At 40.1% G+C, this 18,082-nt stretch overlaps 1 protein-coding gene across 1 annotated transcript; it reads left to right on the top strand.

The window, feature by feature from the left end:
* Positions 1 to 463: 463 nt before the first annotated feature.
* Positions 464 to 16,314, top strand: DENR (density regulated re-initiation and release factor). Its single transcript, XM_039472316.2, has 7 exons — positions 464 to 578; positions 7,334 to 7,353; positions 7,988 to 8,072; positions 10,043 to 10,126; positions 12,242 to 12,358; positions 14,150 to 14,289; positions 14,400 to 16,314. The coding sequence occupies exons 1-7, from the start codon at positions 473 to 475 to the stop codon at positions 14,442 to 14,444; spliced, it is 597 nt and encodes a 198-aa protein (XP_039328250.1). The 5' UTR covers positions 464 to 472; the 3' UTR covers positions 14,445 to 16,314.
* The last annotated feature ends 1,768 nt before the right edge of the window (positions 16,315 to 18,082 follow it).

Here is an 18,082-nt window from a genome sequence, read left to right as displayed (position 1 = left end):
GTGGCGTTCAGCTGCCCCCACACCCTGCACTCCCGGGCTCCTTCGGTGAGCCAGCCCTGGTTCCTAGGCGCTTCCAGCCTGCCTCCATTCGGCACCTTTGTAACCTTCTCTCTTACTGCAGTTTCCATCCCTCCCAGATCACCCTCAGACCTTTTTGCTCCGTGCCTGCCGCGGGTAGCCACCCCTTCTTTCGCTCCCCATTGCTTCCTCTTTTTCACTAGTGAGCCCCTCTGCCCCGTCCTTCGTGGTCCATTTGCTGCTTGCTTCCCTGTAGACCTGTGGACCGAGGAGATGTTGTGCCTAGGATTGCTCAGATTTTATGAATTGAATGCAGCTTGTACCCCCAACTCCGCAACAGAATTGAAACAGCTTTGGGATGGGGGGATTTCTGTTGAGAGGAATACTGCTCCTCTGGGGTCTTGATTCTAAAATAGTGAACGTGTGTTGTTTTCCTTGCTTACAGATTTGTGAAATGGCTGCTGACATTTCTGAATCCAGCGGGGCTGATTGCAAAGGAGACCCAAGGAACAGTGCCAAGTTAGATGCCGATTACCCACTTCGAGTCCTTTATTGTGGAGGCAAGTGTTGGTAGCCACAGAATGACTTACTGTATTTTTAGGCATCATGATACTAGTTTGACATTTGGTCGTATTCAGCTTTTTTCTCCATCTGTCTTTTTCATTTGGTGAATTTATACTGGGGGAGACGAGTCCTGGGGAGGAGGAGGAGGCATGAATTAACAGTTTCCCAAATCACCTGAGTGATTTGTGTCTGGCTACTCTGTCTGAAGAAGCTTATAGTCCATTTGGAATGGAGATGTGTAGCTAGGTTAGTTCAAAGGCCCTGAAGGTTTGTGCGAGTCTGGCTGTCGAAGGAGGGCTTCTTGGCAGATCCTGAGTTAAGGATGGCAAGGGCTGGATGAGAAAGTGGGGAAGGGCGTCCCAGACAAAGTGAATGACCATGTAAGAAAAAGCTTGATGGTTGTCTGTGGAGAAGCGAGTAGCTTTCAGTTTGGTGTACGGTATAGAGAGGGTGCTGGTTAAGGAGTGGGAGAAGGTGAGGTTGGAGTGTTGGGTGGTAGGACAGTCAGGAAAGTCTTCTTAGTTTGAATCAGGATATATGTATTAGGTTTAATCAAGATCTTTTTCACTTTTTTGTGTTTTTCTTCATTTTCAATATAGAAAAATTTGTGAATTGTGAATGCTGTATTTATTTGCATTTTGGAAAATTTCAGAAAAAATTGAAGATACAGGACAGTAAAAGGGCACAAGTAAATATTTTTTCAGTAAATATTTCTCAGAACTTATTGTGTGCCTAGTGATGTTATAGATGCTGGGGCCTGAATAGTGAGTAAGTTGGAAAGATCCTTGTTCATGTGGACCTTATGTTCTGTGAATGGAGTAGAGACCTCATCTGATATTTAAGTACCATGGAAAGAGAAATGGTGTCATTGAGTTCAAAAATTGTAACAACTCATTATGTATTGAGTATCTTTGATGGTGGAATTAACTTAGCACACAGTACCTCAGCCAGAGAGTAGGCAGTGGCACTTTTGTAGGGCTCATTGAGTTTTGTTAATGATATTGGTCTTACTTGGTTATATTCTTTGTCTTTGGAGTTACAGAACAGGGCTTTCGTTCTGACTCCAGCACTTACCAGGTATGTGACCCTGGGTGGGTTACTTGATTTCTCTATTCAAGTAACTTTCCCAGGGTCCTCTTCTAAGGTCTGTAAAATGAAGATAATGATTACATCTTAAGTCAGTTGAGTTGTATAAAGCTACTGGTACAGCAACTAATGTGAGAATTTAGTTCATGAAATACTATTATTATTATTATTAGAAAAATATACTACTTTGGTTTCTTCATCTTTGTATGGCAGATGCGGTAGAGAGCTATTGTACCCTATTTCATCAAATTTAAGAGTTCATGTTTTATAAGGTGCACTATTATTTTAGTTTCCACTAAGAAAAAATGATGCCACTTAAATAGACATGACATAATTATAAGATGTATCTTTGTAAATTAGCCAGGTGTAGTGGCAAGTGCCTGTAGTTCTAGCTACTTGGCGGCTGTAGTGGAGGATCACTTAAGCCCAGGAGTTTGAGGCTGCATGAGTTATGATCACATCACTGCGTTACAGCCTGGATGACAAAGCGAGACTGTCTCTTTAACAACAACAACAACAAAAAAGGTTGAAGTTTAGAGGCTTAATTTTTATTTTATTTTATGTTTTTGAGATGGAGTCTCGCTCTGTCGCCCAGGATCGAGTACAGTGGCATGCTCTCGGCTCACTGCAACCTCTGTCTCCCGGGTTCAAGGGATTCTCCTGCCTCAGCCTCCCAAGTAGCTGGGACTACAGGTGTGCACCACCACGCTCAGCTAATTTTTGTATTTTTGTTGTTGTTGTTGTTGAAAGAAAGAAAGAAGGAGAAAGAAAAAGGGGGAGAGAGAATAGGATTCTTGCTCTATTGCCCAAGCTGGAATGCAGTCTTAAAAAGGTATTAAAAACCTCTTTTATGCCAATAATTGTACTTAACAATAGAGACAGGAAGGAATAAGGGAAGAAAATAACAAACAGCCCACCAATATTTCATTTAAGTCTGTGAGATGCTATGCAAATACTGAAGAGTAATTTACTTCCAATTATGTAGTCACTTTCAGAATAGGTGTAATACGATACTGAGAAAAATGTGTGTTCTGTAGACCTGGGGTGGAGAATTCTATCAATATTCCCTGAGTTTACTTATTCCAGGTCTAAATTCAAATCATAGATGTCCCTATTAATTTTCTATCTGATTGATCCATTGAATATTAACAATGGGATGTCAAAATCTCCCGCTATTATTGTGCGGGAGTCCAAATCTCTTTATAAGTCAATAATAACTTGTCTTATGTATCTGGGTACTCCTATACTGGGTACGTATATATTTACGATCATAAACTCCTGTTGTTGCATGATCCTTTTACCATTATATGTCCTTCTTTGTTTCTTTTGGTCTTTATTACTATTAAAGTCTATTTTCTCGGAGACAAAAGTTACAACTCCTGTTTTTTCTTTTTTGCTCTCCATTTAATTGGTAAATCTTCATCCCTTTGAGTCTTTGTGTGTCGTTGTGAGTTAGATCTGGATACAAGGTACCAATAGATTTTAACTTTTTATTCCATTTGCCTGTCTGTGTCTTTTATTGGGACATTGAATCCATTTAAATTTAGGATTAATATTAATATTTGTGAGTTCAATATTGTAATTTAATGCTAGCTGGCTATTTTGCCCATTAGTTTATGTAAATTCTTCATTATGGAGATACTCTTTACGTTTTGGTAAATTTTTGGGATGACATACTGGCTGTTCCTTTCTGTGTGTAGTGCTTCCTTCAGAAGGTCTTGTAAAGCAGGCCTGGTGGTGATCAAATCTCTGAGTGCTTGTTTGTTCGTGAAAAATTTTATTTTTTCTTCATTTATGAAGCTTAGTTTGGCTGGATATGAGATTCTGGGTTGAAAATTCTTTTCTTTGAGGATATTGAATATTGACCCCCCACTCTCTTCCAGATTGTAGGGTTTCTTCTGAGAGGTCTGCTGTAAGTCTGATAGGCTTCCCTTTATGGGTAACCTGACCTTTCTCTCTAGCTGCCCTCAGAATTTTCTCCTTTATTTCAACCCTAGTGAATCTAGCGATTATGTGTCTTAGAGTTGCTGTACTTGAGGAATATCTTTGTGGTGTTCTCTGAATTACCTGGAGTTGAGTATTGTCCTGCCTTACTAGGTTAGGAAAGTTTTCCTGAATAATATCCTGAAGAATATTTCCCAACTTGGATTCATTCTCTTCATGACATTCAGGTACACCTATCAGTCGTAAATTAGGTCTTTTCACATAGTCCCATATTTCTTGGAGACTTTGCTCATTCCCTTTTTTTTTTTTTTTTTTTTTGAGACGGAGTTTCGCTCTTGTTACCCAGGCTGGAGTGCAATGGCGCGATCTCAGCTCACCGCAACCTCCGCCTCCTGGGTTCAGGCAATTCTCCTGCCTCAGCCTCCTGAGTAGCTGGGATTACAGGCACACGCCACCATGCCCAGCTGATTTTTTTGTATTTTTAGTAGAGACGGGGTTTCACCATGTTGACCAGGATGGTCTCGATCTCTTGACCTCGTGATCCACCCGCCTCAGCCTCCCAAAGTGCTGGGATTACAGGCTTGAGCCACCAAGCCCGGCCTGCTCATTCCTTTTTACTCTTTCTTCTCGAATCTTGTCTTCTTGTTTCATTAATTAGGTCTTCGACTTCTGATACCCTTTCTTCTGCTTGATCAATTTGACTGCTAAAACCTGTGCATACTTTGCGAAGTTCTTGTATTCTTCAGTTCCATTAATTCACTTATTTTCGTTTCTAAATTGTCTATTCTCATTAGCATTTCGTCAAACCTTTTTTCAAAGTTCTTAATTTCTTTACATTGGGTTAGAACATGTTCTTTTAGCTCACAAAAGTTCCTTACTATCCACCTTCTGAAGCCTAATTCTGTTAATGGAACGCACTCGTTCTCCATCAGGCCTTGTTCCCTTGTTGATGAGGAACTGTGATCCCCTGTAGAGGGAGAGGCATTCCGATTACGGGTATTCTCAACCTTTTTACGCTGGTTTCTTCCCATCATTGTGAGTTTATCCACCTGTTGTCTTTGTGATTGCCAACTTTCAAATTAGGTCTCTGAGTAGACGTCCAACTTGTTGATTCCCAGCGCCGAAATCTGAGCAACCCACTGCACCAGCTAAAATAGTGGCATTAAGATTGCTGGTGCTTTTCTGCTCGGCAATCTCCGGTCTGGCTTCCCTCCTGAATCCCTTTTTCAATCAGGTAATGGGCGACTCTGCCTTCCCGGAGCTCCAAATGTTGATCAAAAGGGGACCCAGTCCTGTTTACTCTGCACCGAGAACCGAAGCGCTGGCAAAACCGCCACAAGAGTTGCACTAGTGACCCGTGGGGCTTCTCCACTGGGAATCTCCTAGTCCGTGGGCAACAAAAATTTGTCTGAAAGTGTGGCGTCCTCTCTTTCTGTGCGCTTTCTGTGGGAGCTACAATCCTGAGCTGCTAGTAATCGGCCTTCTTGGATCTTTCTACCTAATTTTTGTATTTTTAGTAGAGACAGGGTTTCACCATGTTGGCCAGGATAGTCTCGATCTCTTGCCCTGGTGATCCACCTGCTTCGGCCTCCCAAAGTGCTGGGATTACAAACGTGAACTACTGTGAGGCCAATTTTTTTTTTTTTTTTGAGATAGTGTTTCACTTTTGTTGCCCAGGCTAGAGAGCAATGGTGGGATCTTGGCTCACTGCAGCTTCTGCCTCCCAGGTTCAAATGATTATCCTCCTGCCTCAGCCTTCTGAATAGCTGGGATTACAGGCATGTACCATCAGTCACACCTGGCTAATTTTGTATTTTTAGTAGAAATGGGGGTTTCTCCATGTTGGTCAGGCTGGTCTTGAACTCCTGACCTTGGGTGATCTGCCCACTTCAGCCTGCCAAAGTGCTGGGATTACAGGCATGAGCCACCGTGCCCAGCCTTAATTTATAATTATATAGTTATATTCTGAAAGTATGGCTAAACAGCTGTGCCTAGTATTTAAACTTGAACAGTGAGGAATATAGGGATCTAGCTAACCAGGGAGATCTTTGGTGGAAGAACCCTGACCTATAATAGACTACACTGGACAGAACCACCAGATTCCAGTTTTCTTCTGCCACATACCACCTTCTTCACTGGATGAACTATTTAACTCTTTTAGTGCCCCATCTATAAAATAGTGATTGTGTGGTCGCATGGTAGAACGTTAGTAGGATAAGGCGAAGGTAGATCATTTTCAGCTGTCTGGTGACACTAAGTTGCTTGTTTACTTTGTGTAATCTCAGTTAGTGGTTAACAGTGTGAGCGTCAGAAACAGGTTAAAATTCTGTTATCCAGATGTAAGTGGTTACGTACCATTTTCAGCATCTGAAAATAGATATGGTACTTCTTATCTTACAAGGTTGTGACAGTTAAACATAGTAATGGATAGAAGGCATAGCAAAGCATTTGGCACATACTAGGTGCCCAGTGTGTGGTAACTGCTGTGATTACCTGTATACCACCTTGCTCTCCCTCAGAAATCTCAGGATATTGGACACATTGAACTACTCCATTCTAAACCTTAAAAATAAAAACAAAATAAGCAGTTGACCCAGTATTAGAATTACAGTTAAAATTTGGAAGCTGTTTCATTTCTTCTAGTTCATTATAGCCTGTACAGGCTCTGACACCAAATGACAAGATTGAACCAAGGTTCCTTCTAGCTTTGTACTTTCATGACCTTAAGTAGCATGACATGAAAAAGCCTTGGCAACATAGTGAGATTCTGTCTCTACAAAAATAAAAAAAACTTAGCTGGACATAGTGGCTCACACTTGTAGTCCCAGCTACTTGGGAGGCTGAAGCAGTAGGATTACTTGAGCTGAGGAGTTCAAGGCTGCAGTAAGTCATAGACACACTCCAGCCTGGGTGATAGAGTAAGACCCTGACTTTTAAAAAACAACAAAAACGAAAAATATATTGTAAAAAGATGATAGTAAAAGTGCTACTGAAGTTTATAAATGTGTTCGTATGAATAAAAAGTGATGGCTGTTTTGATGAAACTATCAAAAGAAATAACCAGTCCACCACAGAGGCTCATGCCTGTGATCCCAGCACTCTGGGAAGCTAAGGTAGCTGGATCACTTAAGCCCAGGAGTTTGAGACCAGCCTGGGCAGCATGGTGATACTTTGTCTCTACAAAAAATACAAAAATTAGCTGGGCATGGTGGTGTGCACCTATAGTCGTGGTTTCTCGGGCGGCTGAGGTGGGAGGATTACTTGAGCCCCAAGGGGTGGAGGCTTCAGTGAGCCATGATTTCACCATGCACTCCAGCCTGGGCAACAGAGCAAGACCATATCTCAAAGAAAAGGAAAGAAAGAACCAGTTTTCTTCAAACTCTGTTGTATGGGGAATTGTTCCTGTCTTAGCTTAATTGTTTGACCCACTGAAATGGTTATGGTAAGACCTCGTTATATACAAAATAGCATAATTTGATGTTCCATCAACTGATGGAGACACTCTTTATATGACGAAAATCAAGATAGTATCATCTCAAATAACCATGTGCCTCTTACCTCAAAAACACTGAAGAGTAGCATTTGAAAAGTGGCACAGAAAACTTACAGGAAAAATGTAAAAATGAAGCATTTTCTGAAATACAAAAGTAACAATAAGCCTTGGGTATGTGTATACGTATAGGTTTAACATTTCAAATCTGTTTTCTTCTTATTTCCTCAGTCTGTTCATTACCAACAGAGGTAAGTCTTTTAACTTTTTTTCCACCTTACGTATTTGAAGTTATTCTTGATTTTAAAGCTACCTTGAGAACTTTATTTTTTTATTTTTCATTTTTGGTCATCTGATAGTAAAGCTTTAACCTTTTATAGAGAACTTTGGTTTAGGATAATTTTATGGTCTTATAAACTCTTTCCTAAATTTAGACCTTGAATCATACATGTGCATCTTTTGCACATGGCTGTGCAGTTTGGACTTTTGCATGGAACTTATGAGTAGTCAGCTAATAAAATAAGAGTAACCTTAATGCCAAAGTCTACATGAATGAGCAGAGGAAAGAAAGAGCAATAAAAATTATATGTAAGACTTTCTAAGTCAGGCTCCATGAGCAAGTCATGAAAATGAGACACTTAAGTGCTCAAAGCAAGAAATGGAGGAAGAAGAAATAAATTGCTACTGTGAAGAGGTACCGGATCCTTTTTAATTTTTTATGGGACATATCCTCGTTGAATACATATTTCCTATGGATAAGAAGTCAGGTGGGAGTAATTTGTTTTATCCTTCTTTGTATTAACAAGTATAGGGAGTGATTTTTAATTATAACATATTGGTTGACTGAAAATGCTTGTTGTGACTCAGTTCTTATTTTTCTCCTAGTACTGTGAATATATGCCTGATGTTGCTAAATGTAGACAATGGTTAGAGAAGAATTTTCCAAATGAATTTGCAAAACTTACTGTAGGTATGAACATTTTTTTTCTTGTGTTAAACTTCTGTACCTGAGACAAATGCATGTATGGCATTATTCTGAAGATACAAAAGCCCCCCTTTAGTAGGATATTACAGAATTAACATTTAGTTCTGTTAGCTGTTTAAGTTCTCTCTGAGATAGGATAGGTCAGAATATCAACTTTCTTAAAGAAAATGATTTAGGGGCAAATATATATTGACTTTTATTGTAAGCATACTATATGCTACACACAGTTTCGGGTTCTGAGGATAAGCCAGTAAATAAAAGATTTCCTACCCTTGTGGCAATTACATTCTAGAAAGGGAGACAAATGCAATAAGTAAAACATGTAGTATGGAGCAGTAATAAGCAGGAAAGGCGGAGGTAAGAATTGGTGGGAAGGAATTTGAAATTTTAGGTAGTACCCAGAGATTTTGCCGAAAAGGTAGCAGTTGATTAAAGACCTTTGGAACTGAAGGAATGAGTCATTTGGGTATCTGGCAGAAGAACGATTCTAGGCAGTGGACACAGCCTGAGGAGGCCCTGAGCAGAAGCTCTCCTAGTATATTCAGGAAACCGCGAGGCAGTCTTTGTAACTGGAGCTAATTGAAGGACTGGCGAAGAGTTTAATATGATGTCAGAGTGGACCACATTGGGCAGGGCATTGTGAACCAAGTCTTGGCTTTTGCTCTTAGATGAGGAGCTCGTGGAGGAGTTTAAGCAGAAGAGTGATAAGGTCTGACTTGTTTCAGCAGCATTACTTAGGCTGCTCTGGTAGGAACAGACCAAAGAGGTCGGGAGTGGTGGCTCACACCTTTAATCCCAGCACTTTTCAGAGGCCAAGGCAGGTGAATCGCTAGAGTCCAGGAGTTTGAGACCAGTCTGGGCAACGTGATAAAACCCTGTCTCTACAAAAAAATGCAAAAATTATCTGGGCATGGTGGCACATGCCTGTAGCCTAAGCTACTTGGGAGGCTGAGGCAGGAGGATTGCTTGATCCTGGCAGATTGAGGCACTCCAGCCTGCGCAACAGAGCGAGACCCTGTCTTAAAAAAAAAAAAAAAAAAAAAAAAAAAAAGTCAAAAGAGGGCACAGGCAGAAAAGCCACGGGAGACCAGATAAGAGACTCTTGTGATGACTTAGATCAGAATGGTAGTGGGGAGGTGGTGAAAAGTGGTCAGATAGGAGTATATTTTGAAGGTAGAGCTGACAGGATTTTTTTAGTTTTGGGTGTAGGGTGGGAATAAAAGCGGCATCTGGGTTTTGGTTTAAGCAACTAGAAGAATGGAATTGCCATTGCCAGAAATGGGAAGACTATGGAGAAACAGAATTCCTCAATTTGCTCATATTGATGGCTTCTCTTGCAAGATTGGTAAAAATGAAGGCGGTAGCCGGAAGAAGAGAAAGCCTGGTCTGGGAACAAGCCTGCTCAGAGACACCTAGTGCTACCCCTACTCATTGCTCCTTGACTTTCAGGTGATTTCTGTGACACACAGAACCCCAACTTGATTAATTCCCTTTGGGCTGGTAGCTACTTCGTCACTGTCAGTGGTTAGATAAGAACCCTCAAGTCTGTTGTTATATTCAGTCTACATGGTTGGCCCTGAACGGGACCTTCCTTGGATAGCCTCTGACTGAGGGTGTGGAGAGCTCTTCTCATCCAGATGTTAACAAAATTAGTATGTTTAGGTGCTAGAACACTCCTGCAGAGCCGAAGCGTTTTATGTTCCTTTCCTCTGGCTCAAAATCTCAGCCCTCACATATCAAAGACTGTTTTCTCTTGTGTTACTGTACATTTACCATAATGACTTTAAAACTAGACTTGAATAGGAATCCAGCAGTTTAATCAGTTGCTTTACAAATGTCATGCTCAGCTGTTGGTAAGATGCCTTATTTGTATATGAGGTTGCTCAAAGGTGATTTCTTTTTTTTTAACAACATGAAATAATGTTCATGCTTTTGTATTTCATTTTTATATCTAGAAAATTCACCCAAACAAGAAACTGGAATTAGCGAGGGTCAAGGAACAGCAGGGGAAGAAGAAGAGAAGAAAAAACAGAAGAGAGGTAAGCCCTAAATTCATATCTTGATTTGTACAATCATGCCTTCCCTGTGATAGAAGATGTAAGTAATTAAAAGGGTTCCCAAAGCTAGGCACAATGGTGGGTGCCTGTAGTCCCAGCTTCTTGGGGGGCTGAAGCAGGAGGATCGCTGAAGCCCAGGAGTTCAAGGCTGTAGTGTGCAATGATTGTTCTTGCAGATAGCCACTGCACTCTATTCTGGGCAACATAGTAAGACTTCATCTCTTACAAAAAGGGGAAGGTTCCCAAAGTGAATACCATGTACCTGTTATTGTAATTCCCCATGTATATCATACAGAGGGGCACATACTCATAGTCTCAGGATCATGGTTGGATGTGGTATGATTTGGGCTTTGTTAGTAAATTGGACCTAGGAAAACATGCTTATTTGCCCTGTTTGTATATAAGAAACAGCCAGCCAGCTAAAATTCCTGTGTCTTCTATTTAAGTAGAGTGAGGACATTTATATGAAAGATTTTATCTTCTGATAGCTCAGTTGAAAACTTTGTTTTACAATTGTTGCATACACTTAACTCACTCCTTCTTCTCAAACCAACTCCTGGTGCTGTGGATCCTGTACCCACCTGTTTCTTCATTTATTATTCTCCCCTGTGACTAAAATTCACTTAAAAATATTTCCAGGACTTTGCATCTTAAATTAAAAAAAAAAAAAAAAAAAAAACTTTCTCCAAAGCTCATGTCTTTCTTTACCTTATCCCTCTCCTTCCCTTAGCCAGATTTCTTTACTAAGGCCAGACTCACTATCCTCCCTTCTGTTCTGTGGCTCACTGTTCACTCCTCCTGAATTCATCTTAACCTGACTTCCTGGCTACTGCAGTTCTGATGAGGGTCAGCAGTGGCTTGGTTATTGCTAAATAATAAATGCATATGCACTCCCTCTTTCCTGAAACATTGTCCCTCCTTGGTTTCTGTTCCTTCCTAGCTCTCCTATCGCTCCTCCTTAGTCTTCTGTGCAGACTTTTATTCCTCTGTCCTTTAAAAGTTAGGTGTTTTTCAGGATTCTGTCCTAGGCCCTCTTACCTTCTCATTCTGCATGTTCTTGTTGGATGATTCTCTCACATCCTTAACTTCTGCTGCCCACTATACACTTAAAGTTCCCAAATATGTACCTCTGGATTTGGCCTGTGTCTCTAGCCCAGAAGTGTGCTTGGTCCCAGAAGCACCTCAAACACTGTACTTTGGAAATTAAGCTTACTGAGTCTCAAGTCCCAAGTTGACTTGTTTTCTTTTTCTCCATTTTGGTTAGTGACAACACAATTTATTCAGTCATCTAAGCTAGAACCCTGAGAACCATCTTACATTCTCTATTTCCCTTTAGCCAGTTATAGATTCTGTTCTTTCTCCTCTCTCCTCTCCTGTCTATGCCTAGTGACCATTACTGTTGGCACTGCTTTGGTTTAGATTTTAATTTCTGCCTCTGTAGAGCTCATGCAGGGCCTCTGTAGTGGCCTTTCTATCAGTCCTACTCTTCACAGATATCCAGTGACTGCTATATAATGTTTTGGCTTCATCTGCTACATATTCATAAGCATCCTTCAATCAAGACAAGTGAAGTTCCCAAATATAACGCCTTTTCTTATCTCTGTACTTGTTTCCTTTCCCTGGAATGTTCTTTCTTATGCCTCTCCAGCTTCTTTCCCTTTAACTGAACCTTTCCTTATTCTTCAAAACTCCACCTAGGTGTTACTTCCTCTAGGAAACTTTCTATGTCTTCTGGAGGTAGAGTAAGTTGTTCCTCTACAAAGCTGTCATAAAGCCTTATTCTTGGATCCTATTATTGTATATATCAGGTTGCTGTAATTTTTTTTTTTTTAACTCCCTTCAATAGACTGTGAGTCTCTGGAGGGCAGGGGCTCTATTTTGTTCATCTTTGTGTCCTCAGCGCTTAGCCCAGTACTGGGCACATAGTGTAGGTACTTAATAAATGTTTATTGAATGAATACCTGCATGTATTTATTAATTTTGTATTAGAGAAAAAGAAACTTAAACCTTTTGAAAATTAATAAATTTAAAGACAGTATGCTGTTATTATGTTAAAAACAAAACAACTAATGCCAAGCTCTTTCCTAATAAATAAAGGTGGAAGGGGTCAAATAAAACAAAAAAAGAAGACTGTACCACAAAAGGTTACTATAGCCAAAATTCCCAGAGCAAAAAAGAAATATGTGACAAGAGTGTGTGGCCTTGCAACTTTTGGTGAGTTCAGGCTTAAGTATGTTTAAAATGTGTGAACTATTTTTTTCTCTTTCTCTTTCTCTCTCTCTCTCTCACATATGAGAACTTCACAGGTCTGTTTTTGCTAGGAAGATACATTTTACATTTCTAACTGTAGCTTCAAAATCAAATTTTGGAGAAATGTCTAAATCTTTTATAGACGGGACTTTTTACTTTCTGGAATTCCTGCTTGGGCATATTTGATGTAGGATGAGGAGGGCTGGGTAGGATTCCCTTTGAAGGCAGGCAGTGCTGCTCCTCTACCGTCTGCAGGTGTGGTGGCAGAAGGTTGCAAAATGGCTCATCCCCTCTGGGAATGACAGCAGAAGGTGAGGAAGGTGGCTGAATGTACCTGCTTTAGAGCCCCTCAGTTCCTGGAAGCCTTGAATGAGTAGTGAAACTGGGTGGAAATCTAAACTGTGATCCCTTTGTAAGACAACACAGATTTAACATTCAATAGGTTGGTCCTAGTACAGTGGTGTTTACAACTAATTGATCACAACCAGTGACAGATTTCTTTGTTCCTTCTCCATTCCCACTGCTTCACTTGACTAACCTTAAAAAAGAAAGAAAGAAAATAAAAGAAAAAGAAAGGTCTAGTGTGGTGGTTCATACCTGTAAACCCAGCACTTTGGAAGGCCGGGGTGGCTGGATCACGAGGTCAGGAGATCAAGACCATCCTGGCTAACATGCTGAAACAAACCCCTTTGCTACTAAAAATAGAAAAAATTAACTGGGTGTGGTGCCATGTGCCTGAAGTCCCAGCTACTCAGGAGGCTGAGGTAGAAGAATTACTTGAATCTTGGAGGTAGAGGTGCAGTGAGCCAAGATTGCACCACTGCACTCTAGCCTGGCAACAGAGCAAGACCCCGTCTCAAAAAAAAAAAAAAAAAATGCCGGGCATGGTGGTGGGCATCTATAATTCCAGCTACTCAGGAGGCTGGGGTGGGAGAATTGCTTGAACCCAAGAGGCGGAGACTGCAATGAGCCAAGATTGTGCCACTGCACTTCTCCAGCCTGGGTGACAGAGTGGGAATCTGTCTCAAAAAAAAAAAAAAAGAGAGAGAGAAAAAAACATTCAGTGGACCTCTTTATAAATATTAAGGTTGTTTCTCTTCTGTAAATTTTTCTTTTTTTAAAAGGAGTTTGGAAGAACTTGATTCCTACTTGGAAATACATATGTAATGTTTGCAATTAATGTGTCCCTGTGCTGGGCACGGTGGCTCACACCTGTAATCCTGGCACTTGAGGAGGCTCAGGTGGACCCATCACCTGAGAAACAGGAGTTTGAGACCAGCTTGACCAACATGGTGAAACCCCGTCTGTACTAAAAATGCAAAAATTAGCCAGGCATGGTGGTTGCATGACCATAATTCCAGCTGCTCGGGAGGCTTAGTCAGGAGAATTGCTTGAACTCGGGAGATGGAGGTTGCAGTGAGCCAAGATGGAGCTACTGCACTCCAGTCTGGGCGACAATGCGAGACTCTAAAAAAAAAATGTCCCTGGATTTATTTTGGTCTTATATGAGTTAGGGATAGTATAGATGATTCTGATGATTCTGTTTTTATGTATTGAACCTTTGCTTGACCTTGAAAGTGTAAATTCCATTGTTAAGATCTCTGCCTATGGTAGTTTGTATTGTTCTGAAAGGAATATAAAACCCATTAACAATCTGTTTTATGAATTCAAAATGCAGATTAAATCTCAAAATGGAAAAACATCTTTGTACAGTTTCAGTTACAGTTCTTGCTCTTTCTTTTTTTAAAAAAATAGAAATTGATCTTAAAGAAGCACAAAGATTTTTTGCTCAGAAATTCTCCTGTGGTGCCTCAGTAACAGGAGAGGATGAAATTATCATTCAGGGAGACTTTACAGATGACATAATTGATGTCATTCAGGAAAAATGGCCAGAGGTGAGTACATGGAATACATACATCTCTAGAAATAAGATTTAGAGGAAATTGCTTCCATTTTTTCTTATTTGCAACCACAACTCATGAGATAAAATTATTGTGTTTTATAGGTAGATGATGACAGCATCGAAGATCTTGGAGAAGTGAAGAAGTGAATTTGAAAATTTGTATTTAATGGCCTGAACTGAGAGTTGATATGGCCAAAGGGAGAGAGGCCTTTAAAAAATATATATATATATATATTTATTCTACAGTGAAACTGTAGACTGCCCTCGTCCTTGGCATTTTCACTGTTCTGTACAAGGCTGCTTGTTTTTTTATTGCCAAAGTGAAATAAACAGGGGAGACTGTCATTGCTCATACATGAATAGATTTAGTCAAATAAAAAATTCTGGTCATTTGGTACTGACTTTCTCTTTCTTTCTCTCTCTTTTTTTTTTTTTTTTTTTTTTTTGAGATGGAGTCTTGTACTGTCACCCAGCTGGAGTGCAGTGGTGGGATCTCGGCTCACTGCAACCTCCGCCTCCCGGGTTCAAGCGATCCTCCTGCCTCTGCCTCCCAAGTAGCTGGGATTACAGGCACCCACCACCACGCCTGGCTAATTTTTTGTATTTTTAGTAGAGACAGGGTTTCACCATGTTGGCCAGGCTGATCTCAAACTCCTGACCTTGTGATTTGCCCGCCTTCGCCTCCCAAAGTGCTGGGTGTGAGCCACAGTGCCCAGCCTGACTTTCTCTTTATCTTTTTTTAAATTTTTTGAAAAACCCAGTATACTTTTTGTGGGGAGCATTTTTGTTGATTATTTTACTGATCTAAAGCTGAGTGATTTTTTTAAGAGTTTCAATTTGGCTTCCTCACCAGTAATATGTTTCCTTGCTTCTTTGATGTGATAGTTTTGAGATGTGTGAGAATCTAATAGATTGGTGGTTGAATTTGCTTTGTTGTTACGAAGTCCACCCTATGGGCACAATAACTGTTGGTAGGAATTGTTCGAGCTATTCTGGATATTATTTGGTAAAGTATACTAAAAGCCTTAAAACCATGTATGTGCACTGTTTGAACCAGTAAGCCACTTCTTTGATACTAGAAGACATTAGAAGAAATAATCAGCCTTGCATAAAACTTACGGATGAAAGTATTCATCACAATATTATTTATAATAAAAAATTGCAAATGTTATAAATGAACAATTGGAAAATGGTTAAAGAAGTGATGGTGCATTGTGTGGTAGAATATTATGCATATGTTTAAATAATCCTATTTTCTAAGATTACTTGGAAACATGTTTGGTAATGTCAAGTGGGGGCATCCCAGACATTTATTTTAGAAATTTATCATCATAATTTTAGACTTTTATCATCATCATTGTTGTGAGTGGAAGGCCATTCAGAGAGGCTAGAGGTTCTTATTCTGGCTATAAAGTGTGTGAGTAAAATTCTGCTAACCAATTAAAAATGTGCACCCATGTCCAATATATCATCCTGGAAACGGCAATTGAAACGTGTCTTCTCACAAGAGAAAAATGACCGTTTTAATGATGGATTAGATGAATTTAAACTTTAAGTCAGGTGCTGCAAATTGGAAAGAAGACTTGTGGTGTTTTAAATTTCTGTGGACACTTTTAAGAAACTTAGAACCCATGAAACCATTGTTTATTGCCATGCAAATTACAGTCTTGAATGAGTTTTTTTTAAATAAAGTATTAGAAAACGTGTAATAAAGATGTAAAATTGAAAAATGAAATTCTGCATTAACTGTGAATTTTACTAAATAGAACTACTGGTGAAGCAAATTTATCCATTGAGACTATCTGGTATGTGTTCTGTTGGTGCTGGAAGATGTCTGTGTGCCTGTATCAACATGTGACTTCGTGTAAAGTTTCTTCATGTTCACAGTTCTTAGCAAATGCAGTTTCAATCCGTAGATAGCCAGCAGTGGATGTTACTACAGGAAAATGCAGGATTAAAATTGTCCTTATGTATAATGTGTCTGAATCATTTTTTTAAAACCGTATTTAAAATGCAACATGGTCTAATCACTGATTAAAATGTACTAATTAATTAGGGCCAAGCTGCGTTGACATACCTCTGTAATCCCAGCACTTTAAGAGACTGAGGTGGGAGTATCACTTGAACTCACAAACCAGTCTGGGCAACCTGCCAAGACCCTGTACCTACAAAAAATACAAAAATTAGCCAGGCATGGTGGCATGTGCCTGAATTCTCAGCTTCTTGGGAGGCTGAGGTGGGAGGATCATTTGAGCCTGGAAAGTTGAGGCTGCAGTGAACCGAGATCACGTCACTGCAGTCCAACCTGGGCAACAGAGTGAAACCTGGTCTCAAAAAAAAAAAAGTATTAATAGTTTAAAAATGGAATTTACACATTCTTATAATCTAATTTTAGTAAAAAAGTGAACCTTTAAGCAACCTTATAAAAGATTTTCCATGATTAAACTGGCAACTTTTAATACAAATACTTTTTGCATGTAGTTTTGCTGAGTATTTCATTCATTTTTAAAAATAGATGCTGACAAGTGATACTTGTTTTTATTATTACATAAAAGCCAGTCTGGTAGCTTTCTCTTAGTTTAAAAGTTGATAAATCACTTTTTTTTCTTAAGACAGAGTCTCACTCTGTCACCCAGGCTTGAGTGCCATGAAGTGAACTTGGCTCACTACAACCTCTGCCTCGCAGGTTCAAATGATTCTCCTGTCTCAGCCTCCTAAATAAGCTGGGGTTACAGGTGCACACTACCACGCCTTGCTACTTTTTGTATTTTTTAATAGAGACGGGGTTTCACCATGTTGGTCAAGTTGGTCTCCAACTCCTGACCTCGTGATTTGCTTGCCTTGCCCTCCCAAAGTATTGGAATTACAGGTGTGAAATAAATTACTGTTTTAAAGATGAATTTTTCCTTTTAGTTCCTGTCATTATTTTTTATGAAATTCCTTTAAGAAATCAAATAGATTGGGAAGAGTTCATTCAGAACTTCAGTTTGGCTTAGACTGTGAGTATAAAATCAGATGCAGTGTAATTCTTGTAGCTTTCACTTCTGTCATTTTTGTTTTTGTTTTTTTTTTTGAGACAGTTTCGTTCTTGTTGCTGCCCAGACGAGTGCAATGGCGCGATTTCGGCTCACCGGAACCTCTACCTACGGGTTCAAGCGATTCTCCCGCCTCAGCGCCCCCAGTAGCTGGGATTACAGGCTTGTGCTACTACGGCCAGCTAATTTTATATTTTTAGTAGAGGGGGTTTCTCCATGTTGAGCAGGCTGATCTCAAACTCCCGACTTCAGGTGATCCACCCGCCTCAGCCTCCCAAAGTGCTGGGATTACAGGTGTGAGCCACCATGGGCCACCAGCCCACTTCTGTCATTTTACAAAAATTATATATTGTCTTTAAATTGTTTGTTTGTTTTAAAGAAAACCTGTGGAGAGCGAAGGTAAAATTAGATTTTTAATTTGCACCTAGTCATAATGCTCGTACCATATTCAGTTATTTATGAACCATAATCAAGCCTAATTTCTTACTAGCCTCGATGCACACAATTTTATTTATTTTTGAGACGGGGTCTCACTGTTTCCCAGGTTGGAGTGGAGTGGCATGATCACAGCTCACTGCAGCCTTGACCGCCAGGCTCAAGCGATCTTCCCGCTTCCAGAATAGCTGAGACCACAGGCACATGCTCCCATACCCAGCTAATTTTTACATTTTTCATAGAGATGGGGATCTCCCTATGTTGTCCAGGCTGGTCTCAAACTCCTGAGCTCAAGCTGTTCTCCCACCTCGGCCT

This window comes from Saimiri boliviensis, chromosome 7, assembly GCF_048565385.1.
Source record: "Saimiri boliviensis isolate mSaiBol1 chromosome 7, mSaiBol1.pri, whole genome shotgun sequence".
Classification (NCBI taxonomy): Eukaryota; Metazoa; Chordata; class Mammalia; order Primates; family Cebidae; genus Saimiri; species Saimiri boliviensis.
The sequence above is the reverse complement of the archived record's forward strand: the minus strand, read 5'-3'. Positions and strand labels throughout refer to the sequence as shown.

Excerpts from the sequence above, each read along its gene's own strand:
- DENR (XM_039472316.2), top strand. The coding sequence starts at position 473 with ATGGCTGCTGACATTTCTGAATCCAGCGGGGCTGATTGCAAAGGAGAC. Across the intron at positions 8,073-10,042 it reads ATTTGCAAAACTTACTGTAG|AAAATTCACCCAAACAAGAA; the intron begins GTATGAACATTT and ends TTTTATATCTAG. Across the intron at positions 14,290-14,399 it reads TTCAGGAAAAATGGCCAGAG|GTAGATGATGACAGCATCGA; the intron begins GTGAGTACATGG and ends TGTGTTTTATAG.